This window comes from Equus quagga, chromosome 2 (genome assembly GCF_021613505.1).
Source record: "Equus quagga isolate Etosha38 chromosome 2, UCLA_HA_Equagga_1.0, whole genome shotgun sequence".
In the NCBI taxonomy this organism is placed as follows: Eukaryota; Metazoa; Chordata; class Mammalia; order Perissodactyla; family Equidae; genus Equus; species Equus quagga.
In genome coordinates, this window is record NC_060268.1 from 26,837,606 (window position 1) to 26,849,373 (window position 11,768).

Here is an 11,768-nt window from a genome sequence, read left to right on the forward strand (position 1 = left end):
CTGAAGCCCAGCTCCTCACCTCTATGTTATCTATGAGATAGTCCCACCTTTTCAGAGTAGACGTGATTTTACCAAGACAAACACTCACAGCAAAACTCAGAAAAGAATAGAAATTAAAGAAAATCCTCAAGGAATGCAAATCCTGAATGGATGGGCAGTGGGAAAAGAATCAAAGAAAGTTCAAAGGGTAGTCCAGATACATAAGTGGGAAATCAGAAATGACTGGTTTCCTTAATGAAAAGGGAAAGGGAGTTTTAAGAAGGAAGGATCAAATACTGAAGAAATGTCTATCTAGTAAGATGACAACTAGAAGGTGTCTATTGATTATGATTTGAGTCTTTTCATCAGAAGCTAAACTGCAGTGGATGAGGCAGGGAGATGAGACAAGAAAGAAGAGAACCTGAATATAGAAATCTCTTTCCAGAGGTTGAATTCTGAAGAGGAGGAAAGAGACATGGTGTTAACTAGACAAGGATGTTGAAGTGATAATAGTTGAGTTTTTAAAGATTGGGATATATTTACAAGCTTTTGGAAATAATCTGTTAGCAATGGATCGAAGTTCTGAGGAGACAGATGGGATTGGAATAGGGACCAGAGGAACAAATTTTGGTACAAGGAGGAACAGTTATTTCCAGTTTTACTGGAATGAAGGAGGAAAAGATTGGGGTAGATTTCAGTAATTTTGGGGAGTGTGAAGGCAGAAAGTTGAAACATGTATTAATTTATAATGGGATCCTTTTTGTTCTTATGAATAGAAATTAAGTGCCTCCCAAGAGTGAATGGAGGAGGTTCTGGGTTAGGGAGTCTGAGGCGTGTGAGAACTTTTGAAATAGCCACTGTAGGAAATGATAATGGGAGACAATTGTAAAAAAAAATAATACTTTCCTGGCAACACTGTAAACCTAGTTAGTGTTGAAGATGACAACAGGTTTCAGTGACACCAATCTGCACACTTGTGTGATTATTTTGAACTCTGCTTAGCAAAGTCCATTATAAACAGCAGGACATTAATCCCTGATTGGGAATTAATAAAATCACTGATAAAGCACAGAAATGGGGCAAGAACTATAAGATTAATGACTAAAGATTGAAATAGGACCATCCAGTTTAGGTGTTTAGATAAGAAATTTAAAAAAATGGTGAGCCTCTGAGAAATAAGATGACAATAAAGGGATCAGGGACTAAATGATCATATATCATCAAAGAACAAGTGCTGTAGAAGGAACTGAGCGTAAGAATCTAAAGATGCAAGGTTTCAGACAGGATGTAAGATTTCAAAGATGAAACAGCGTCTAACTTGAGAATTATAGTCAGATCTACCTACAGTGTGGCCATAGGAGTTAATGGCTAAAGGGGATTCTAATCAACAGTCTTTAAAGTTGATGAGTTCAGGCTCTCTCCACATTGTCCATGCGGACAGTTAAGTCATGTGGTGTTTCAGGTTACAGTGGAATCTTCTGAGCTGTGTTCAGTCTTCAATATATAAGGAAGGGTGTCTGGTGTTTATAAAGATGGTAGTGGAAAAGGGCTGGGGAAAAGTAGAGGTGAAAGACCTGAGCCTCAAAGGTGCACAGACAATAGTCTGGGGTTTTTTGACAGGTGGTGAACAGAATGCGGTTCCTGTCTCTAGATCTGAGGTCTTACAGATGAGGGAGAACAAGGAGCAAGGACAAGAGGAAGAAACTGTATTCCAAAAGGAGTCGGGTTTCAGGGAAGGCATGTGGAAGGAATTTTCACAGGGGCTGTAGAATGTTTGCTTACAACAGAATGCAGATGTAGAGCCCAAAGTGGAAAGATTTCCATGGGAAGGTCAGAGGCAGTTAGGTCAATTTAGAAAATAAAAGAGTCAGATACCTTGGAGAATCATTCCTCTCTGGAAGGGGTCAGTCACACGTAGGACTGAATGTGCTTCCAAGGGGTCCTAGCACAGAGGAACACGGTCACAGTAAGGCCAGATGGTGCTCAAGTCTCTCAATAGGTGTCATAGATCAGTAAATTCTGCCTGTCCAGATGGATTCAGGTCTCATCCACCACATTAGATCAGACTACATCACATTACATCACATCACGTCACATTACACTACATTACATTACATTACATCGCATTACATTCCATAATCTGAGTGTGCTTCTATTTATAGACAGGAACACTAGACAAAAGTATCTCTACCCCATGTTCAAACCCCACATGGTGGAGGGCACACCTGGAGCACAATCCCTGGAGTCCTGAGATCACTGCACTCATTGCTTGTAAACAATTGCCTGGGTCTCTGCAACGGAGGCCGTAATGTGCTGGAAGACTTCGGAATGTTTAGTAAGGTTGATTGTGAATCTTCTCTCTTGCTTCCATATCTATTGGTAATTTAAGTATCCAATCCCTCTACTTTTTTTCTGAAAATCATCCCTCTCTTACCTTCTATTGCTTCCTTATCTAATATGGAGTCTAAACTCAGTCATTTCAAAGATCTTTTGTAAATGCCATCAATGAACACACTCCTCTCTCTTCTATTTCACCATTCTGCCAAATCCAAAGACAGGATGAACTCCCTTACCCACTATTACACCAAACTGGAACCATGCACTAGATTCTGGGATAATGTTAGCTATGGCAAAGATGTTGGCTAACAAGTCTTTTTGACCGCATAACACACCACAGTGCTATGGGAGACCTCTAATGTTTAGGGCTATGGAAAGTCTTGTCTGCCATACACTATATGTAGGGCTTGTCACCTACAAATAGTGGATTTATTTCTTCATCCTTACTCACAGAATCCTGATGTTACTTTTGTTAGCAATGTTCCTAGATAAAAATACCTACCTTCATAGACTTTTGCAGCTTGGGGTCACCAAGTACTCTGTTTTGATCAATACGATGTAAGTATACTGAGAGATTTACCATTCTTTCCTATTCAGTCGGCTTTTCTACTTTTCCTATTAATCTAAAACGTCACTAGGTAGGCTCCTTGCACCAAATATCAAAGGTCAAAAGTCCTAGATTTGTGTTCCAGATAGAGGGTAAAGACCATTGTCACATTTCTCACCTATGGTCTTTTAATAGAGGGCCAGGGCTTACCCAGGGCCTGAAGTCATGTTTGTTTAACAAATGTGTTCTTGCTCAAATATTTCAGGCACGAAAAGGGAAAGCTGGAATTACAATACCTGAAATTTTAGTTTTAGTTTACATATACCCTTATAATTAATTTGAATCCATTGTATCATTTAAAACATTTTATTGGAATATAGGATACATATAGGAAAGTGTAAATATATTATAAGTATATAGCTTGATGAATTTTCATAAAACTGACACACTCTTATAACCAGCATTCAGATCAGGAAACAGAACCTTAGCAACACTTCAGAGCTCTCTCTATGACCTTCATGATACCATCCCATGGGTAACACCATCCTGGCTTCTAACAGTATACATTAGTTATGTCTGTTTTTGTGCTTTATAGAAATGATGTGTTTATTGGTCATTCTTTTGAGAAATACCTGCTTAAGACTTTTGCCTTTTCTATCAGTTTGCTTGTTTTCTTATTGATTTAAACATCTTTTTTTTAAATCAAAATGAGCCTGTGAAAATAGTACTTGGTGCGAATATCTTCTATTCATGGCTATTCTTTTAACTCTTGAAATAATTTTAATGTCAATTTTAATATAGTCCAATGCCGATACTTAAATATTTTTGTATCCTATGTAAGAAATATTTACCTAACGCAAAATTTTGAAAAAAATTTCTGTATTTCTTCTATAAGCTTTATATTTTATTCTTACATTGAGATCTGCACTACATCTGAACATTTATTTACATATGATATAAAGCACAAGATATATTTTTTACATATGACAAATTATTAAATGCCACTTATTGAAAAAACCATCCTTTACATTTGGAAAATAGAGCAAATGTATTTTTTCAATTTTTTTTGGTAATTCTGTTTCAGTATTAGTTTTATCACAAATGATTTTTTTATCAACAATCTCCATCGGCTCATCTTATTCTTCTCTTTTATTTCAATTTTCTCTCTACTTTTAGATTTTTGCTTTATGTTTTACAATTGCCACTTATTTATTACATTGATGATGCAGTTTTCTAAACTTTTGCTCTAATTCCAAAATAAACTATTTTTAGAAGTTTTCTCCTCCTCTTGTGCTCAGGATATTTTCTTTTCCATGTGCCATATATATATATACATATACATATATACACACACACATAGATACATACATACACATGTGCTACTTTGTTTCTTACAAAATTCTTATGTCATGTACTTACGGTGGTCAGTTAATTTGAAACTCATTTAGTGTGTTGGCTGTTTCATGCAATTCTGGTGGAACAAATCAAATATTCTCCCAGCTTTAGAATCAGTCTCTCAGATGTACTTAACAGGTGGTGTGTGTGGAACATTAGAATCCTCAATGTGCACTGCTAACAGTCTCTCCTTGACTGGATCCATATTATTTGCAGAAAGTAGAAGTCAAAAGAAACAATGTGCCAATGGAGCTCAGAGTTCTTAACTCATTATTTTCTTGTGAGATCATTTACTCATGGTAATCTCTAGTGGTCAAACTAGTTTTAGAACTAAAGACAGTTCCATTAAAAACTATGAAACTGAGAATGAGTGAGTTAAAAGAGAGAAAAAAATTTGAGGTAAGCTTTGCTAATGGCAGCTGTGCATACTCAGCATCATCAACTGTTGCTTAAGACTAACCAGGTCTTTCCGTCCTTCCTCAGTATAGGAGTGAGCAGTTTTTCCCAGGCAGTCAAGGTCCAGACATCAAGAAGAAAGGAGATTCAGCCTCACAAGGCCAAACACAGTCAGAGGATGAAAACTAACCAGAAAAGTCCAGACAGTCAAGGAAATAAGAGATTCAGTCTTCAAGACCAACACAGGCTGAAGTAGCCTGCGAGCAAGACCACATGCTCCTGCCCCCCACCTAAAACCCCAGCACATGCTCCCTCTCCCCTACCTGAAACCCCAAATAAAACCCCTACCTTTTTCCCATCCAGGAGGTAGATTTGAGTTTTAACTCCTACTTCTTTGTCTGGTTGCCTTTCGATAACAAACCGCTCTCCTTGCTACAAGCCTGACATTTCAGTTACTGGCTTTCACGCACATTGGGTAACAAAGCTATGTTTGTGTTCAATAACAACTACTTGTTAATTTTGTAAGTTATGAAGATAAGTTTAGAAACATATTTCAAAACAGAAAACAGTGGAAGAACAGTCAAATGATTTTTTTGATTTGCAGAGGATTATTTCTGAACAGGGATGAAAAAAAGAAGAATATAAGAAAAATCTACATCTGTGCGCTACTTTAGGTTGGCAAGCGCTGTGTTTCCCGGGGGCCTAGCATTGCTGAGTCATCGTGTGTACCTTCTGCCTCTTCTTGGCTTGTAGCGATGGCAATGGGTTGGCTGTGAGTATCATCTGTCGTCTAAATATCATTCTTTCTTTTTTTTCTGTTTCCTTTATTTTTAAGTAAGGAGAATTTTCTGCCCCTTTCCAGGAGTTTCTAGCTGAAAGTCATCCTAACCTTTCAAAATATCTGGTGTCAGCCACCTTCTGACAAACACAATATATTAATAATTCTAACAGTGGAAGGAGAAATTTACACCACTTGGCATGATCTGTGAAGAATGTCACAGATAAAGAGAATTTTGAGTCGTAAGGAATTGAAGTTTCAGAGAAAGAGCTTAACAAAGTACTTGGGGGAACTATTTTATTAACAATGATTGGAAAAAGGAATAAAGGAAAGAAAAGATTATGATATGCTTGTAATATTCTTGAGCTCATTCGTATATTGTTATAGAAGGTCTAACTCATGCCCACCAGCATTTTATTGTATCCCTAGCATTTGTCAGTAAAATGTTCAGTCATGAATATTTAGCTGTTCAATAAATATTTATTGAGCATCTATTATTTGTCAGGTACTGCGTTAGTTACTGAGGATACTTCAGCAAACAAAAGTGATGAAAAAAAAGTTTCGCATTTCTGTTTTTAAATATGGGGATGCAGAGGATGGCCTTAGAACAACAGTAAAATGAGGTCAAAAGCTGTGAAGAAGAGGAAATAAGTGAAAAAAGCAAGGGGAGGGATCTTGAAAGAGATATGCTAATCTTTGGAAACTGCCACTAGCGCCTTCCACTGCACTTTGTAGGACTGGTGGACAAATATCTGTTCCCTCATCTCTCACTCATGGAATCCGAGCAATTTCCAAAGTGTGATAATCATAGCAGTTTACATTTGTGTGCAACTCTTATGTACCAGGACAAATTTCTCAGTCTTTGTGAAGATCCAAGAATGTCTTGAATGCCACTCACATCAAGGTTGGGAGCTCCTTGCTCCTGTTTTCTCTGCCTTGTGTACTAATTTCTTTTATATCATTTCCACTTGGGAAAATGCATGGCTAATACAGACCTGAGTATGCTTCAGAATTTCTCTAAAATCAACATGCATTTCTGCTTCTATTTGAATATTTCAGGGGCTAGTACTGTCTCTTTATGGGATTGGGGAATATTGCTTTTCTCATCTTGTAACTCATGATTCCTACTCTAACATTTTGACATTTTGCTCTAAAATGTGCGTCACCTTCTGGGATGGGTACTATGATCCATCCCACTGACTTTCCATTTGATTCATTATTTGGGAGTCTCCTTCTTCCTGTTTCTTCACGTAAGGCAAGATTGAACAACATATGCTAAGATTCTGGAGCTTGACAATCTCAGATTTAAAAATAAATTAAAAAGTTGATGCTGGGGGGCCGACCCTGTGGCTGAGTGGTTAAGTTCACGCGTTCTGCTGCAGCGGCCCAGGGTTTCCCTGTTTTGGATCCTGGGCGCGGACATGGCACCGCTTGTCAGGCCACACTGAGGCGGCATCCCACATGCCACAACTAGAAGGACCCACAACTAAAATATACAACTATGTACTGGGGGGATTTGGGGAGAAAAAGCAGAAAGAAAAAAAAAGTTGGTGCTAACACTTTTCAGACTGCGAATATTGGCAAGTTTTTAAATCTCTTTGAAATTTAGTTTTCTAACATGTAACATAAGTCTCAGAATAATTCTTTCCCAAATAGTAATGAAGATTAAAAGATATAATATATTTAGGGCTTTCCTAAAAGGACACCGACTTTTGAAGCCAAAAAAATAAATAAATACATGATAGATTTGACAATGTAAAAAATAGCCACATTAAAAATAAACAAATTAAAAGGTTATATATTAGAATAAAATATTCAAACAAATATAAAAGCAAAGAACTATCTAAGATATAGAAATAATTTCTATAAAGAAAAAGAAAAAGAAAACGAACCTAACAGAAAAATGGTCAAAAGTTGGGAATAATCATATGACCAAGGTCAAACAGGGGCCAATATATGGATAAAAAGTTGCTAAAAAGCACTAGTAATCAGGAAATCGTGAAAATGCGTATAGATAAAGTATATTTGTATTGTTAAAATAAAAAATACTCATAATTCCCAATTTGTGCAAGGATGTAAAATAAGCATTTTCATTTACTGTTGGTTGGAGTATAATTGTTAACACCTTATGGAGAACAAGTTGTCACTTTCTCCAAAAATTTTAAATGCAATTTTTTTTTTGATATAGCAATTCCAATTTCAGAAATCTCATTAAAACAGACACTTCTAAATCTCTACAAAAGTGAATTGACAAAGATGTATAAGACAACTTTCTTTATGATAGCAAAGAAATAGAAACAAATTTGCACCAACCGGAAAGTAATTCATTAAATGATGGAATGTTTCAAAGTATTAAATAGGCATCAAAAAGAATTAAATGGACTTCTCTACTTCTTTTCTACTGTAGAGATATCTCCAGGACACTTTACTGCATGAAAATCAAAAGGGATGTTGTGAAAAATTTCAAAAAAGTCCAATTGTCTGTGTGTGTGTATATGTGTGCATGTAAATGTGTATGTAATTGCATCAACTTATATGCAAAGATATATATATATATGTGATTGAAAGAAAAGAGGCTGGCATGATACACCTTAAACTATCAGAACTGGCTTTCTCTGAGAGGACAGTGGGAGCTGGTGTGGAATGAAGGAGACTCAGCTCTGGGCTTTCACTTTTGCTCCCCATGAGCCTTCTATGATGAGATGGATCTGTGTGTTGCTGAGGGAATATCAAAAAATGTTGAAAACTCTTTAGAGATGCAAGACTTCTAAATAAATTTTAAAAACTTTCCTCCTTTCTTATTGCTCTCTGACTCTCCTTCTAGATTTGCTTTTGATGGCTGCTACCTCCCACCCTGCCCCCTTGCCTCCAGAGAGATATTGCACAGGTGCAGCCCCATCTGTCCCAATGTGCCTTTCTCACAATGCAGTAGTATACAGCAGTGTCTCTCAAGGTGACCTGGGGCAGGATCAAAGTGCTGGACTTTCTGTCTGTTGCGATGGTCAGAGAGGCCTTGTTGTTGGTCACATTGTCTCGTAAGCCATGAATTATATACTGTGGACTCTGACTCGGATTTTGCCGATACCAGTGTATATAATCATCCACACTGACGGTAGAGTGGTTACAAGGCAATTTTACATCTTCTCCTTCAGCACAATCCATGGAATTGGGCTGGGTGGTCTTAGCATCAATCACAGTCCCTAAGGGGTCAAGAAAATCAAATTAGCTCCAGAATAGTCAATGTAATTCTGTGGACCAAGGACACAACACTCCCATAACTTAACTCTCTGCCCCTACTCCACAATCCACTGTTTATATTTATATCCTGCTAGAACACAAAAATATCATTGATGTTCATTATGGAGACAAAGACATATGGCAAGAACCAGAGACTCCACAGGCTCTGTTCCATGGGCCCTTGGCTCAATGAACCCAGAGATTTCTTACAACCTGGCTACTGCTAAAGGCTCTTTTGGAATCACGGCTATGTTTTAATCATGTAGAACTTTGTGCTCCTAGACAAATGCGTAGATCAGTTCTCAATTCCATCCACAGCATGTTGGATAAAGCATAGGGAGAAGAGTAGAGAGGAAATAACTCTTTAAGGTCCTTTGGCCTCAAAGTCATCCCTTGGTAGATACAGAGCACTTACCCAAGGTCAGAAACACAGTTACTCCAGTCACCAGCCTCATACTTCAGGGACAAACTAGGATCATCGGCCCAGAGCTTAGTCTTTGTGTCTGATCCTAGGCTTAAAGAAGTTCCAGAGAACAGAAACAATAGCTCCTAGTAAAGATTTCCAAAGAGTGCAGCTGCCACTGTATTGTTGCCAGCACCTTGTCAGCCAATGAGAGAGCAGTTCCTTGTCCAGATCTTCCTCCCCTGCTTTAGTCACGTCCCCAAGAAGAAGGGGAGACTATCAACCAGACAACCTCTTAGAGCTCAGGTTTCCTCCAAAGGTCCTTGGAATCATGTATCTGCTGACGTCCAGGGAGACATTTCTCAATGCATCTATTCCTGATAAGGTAACTGATGACATGCATGGTGCTCACTCTCATCCTCCTGGAACAAACGTCCTTGATACTCATTTCTTCTAAGCCTATGCTTATGGGTGCTGGGCACCAAGGATGCTGGGGCAGAAAGAAAGAAGAGAAGGGAAAGAAAACAAGGGGGGGAGGAGGGGATAGTAGAAAAAGCTAGAGGAAGGAAGGAAAAAGAGTATAAGGAATGGGGAAGGTAAGGGGTCATCAGGGAGGGGAACTGAGAGAAAGTGTTTAGGGAGATACAGGAAAGGGCTCAGCCTATTGGGCTAAGGGATCTGAATCCTTGAGCTCACACACTCAGCAAGAAATTATAAAGTATGAGTCCCAAAAGAGGATGAAATGTGTCATTTTTCCCGTTTTTTATGGAACATTAGTGGTAAATATATAAGCCTTCCCTTCTCCAAGGAAGAAACTAAGTTTGCAGATGAAGCAGCTCCCTCTTGTGACTGAATAGATGAACTGAAAAACTAAAACCAGGCCAAAAGTCAGCCTGCAAACTTTGGAAAGATGCTTTCCTCAGATTTGAAGTTGGACATGGGAGTTGTAACACCTCTGTACTCATCTTTGTTTTCTCCCAACACTCCAAAAATGCCAAGGAAGATTTTCATTGCTTTTGATTACTTTATTTCAGTAACATCCCCATTATGATTCTCAGTTGATGGCTTCTCTTCAATTTTCCTTTTCTCTTGAATCTCATTTTTAAAGGTTGGCTCAAAGGCCCACATTAACCAATGTCTACAAGAGAGCTTGGTACAGACTAGACACTCAAGAATTCCCTGTTTTCCGAGTGAGATGAGTTATTATTCATTAATTTAGTAGGAGAAGTTATGCTGAACGACTCTTTAATTATTCTGAATAGAATCTCCAATTTTATGGAAAACATTTTGAACAAAAGACTCCAACAATGCTTTTCAGAGTCTTGAATTTTGGAAGATTGTATCATCTCCACGACCATACGAAGTTAAGTTATCTTCATTTGCTTGATGAAAACCAAAATAACGTACTTAGTTTACTCTCCAAATAGCAAGAGAATTTGATAAAAGGCGAACTCCTTTGCATGATGAACACTCTCAACAATCCAGCAATAAAGGCAAATTCCTGAATCTGATAAAAGGTATCCATGAAAATGTCCAAAGTCAATATTATCCCCCCATAAGGTCAGAAATAAGACAAAGAGACACACTATCACTACTTCTATTCACTCTCATACTGAGAGCCTGGCATCAAGTCAGGAAAAGGAAATTAAATGGATATAGTTTGGAGAGGGAGAAGTAAAGCCATTTTTATTCTTAGATGATACATTTGATATGTAGAAAATATGAAAGTATCTATAAACAAACTCAAAGAACTGGAATAGATGAATTAAACAAAGTCACTAAACACAGAAATCAATTTTATTTCTAGATTCTAGCTAAAAGCGTTGGAAAATAAAATTAAAATGCTGTTTATCAAATAACTGGGAATGAATTTAATGAGGGCTTGCAAATCCTCTAGAATAAAAGCTACAACACATTAATAAAAAGATTCTGGGGGCCGGCCCGGTGGCATAGTGGTTAATTTCGCACCTTCCACTTCAGGGGCCCGAGGTTCAGATCCCAGGTGTGGACATGGCACCCTTTGGCATGCCATGCTGTGGTAGGTGTCCCACATATAAAGTAGAGGTAGATGGGCATGGATGTTAGCTCAGGACCAGCCTTCCTCAGCAAAAAGTAGATGATTGGCAGCAGGTATCTCAGGGCTAATCTTCCTCACAAAAAAAAAGGAATTAGAGCAGGCCTACATAAATGAGGAGGATATCACATAAATCTGGAGATTCCATATGTTAAGATATCAGTTGGCCCACATTGACCCGTAAATCCAACACAATATCAGTCAAATTACTAGGATCATTTTGTGGTAAAAGTTGAGAAGCTAATTCTATAACTTATGTGGAAATACAAAGATCTAGAATAAGCCTTGAAACAGAAGGAGGAAATTTGACTTGCATTTCTATATTTCAAAACCTATATGAAGCCCCAGTAGTAAAGACAGAATGGTCTATTGGTAAGAGGATAAAATAAACAGGTCAATAAACAGAATCAAATCCAAAAATAGATCCATATACAATCACTGTTGATTTATTTTCTCCCAATGAGCCTATATAATTCAGTGGGGGAAAAGATGATCATTTTAGGATAAGTGCGGGAGCAACTGACTATTTGTGTTTTTAAAAGCACCTTGACCCCTCCCTCACACCACATAAAAAATTAATTCTAGATGGATAAGAGCTCTAAATGTGATAGGTGAAACTACA

General features: G+C 37.8%; 1 gene segment (V, D, J or C); it reads right to left on the reverse strand.

Moving 5' to 3' along the window:
• Positions 1–2,658: 2,658 nt before the first annotated feature.
• Positions 2,659–9,177, reverse strand: LOC124235032 (T cell receptor alpha variable 26-1-like). The segment is given in 3 exon segments: positions 2,659–2,730; positions 8,355–8,632; positions 9,085–9,177. Coding segments are annotated over 3 exon segments (390 nt in total).
• Positions 9,178–11,768: the final 2,591 nt, after the last annotated feature.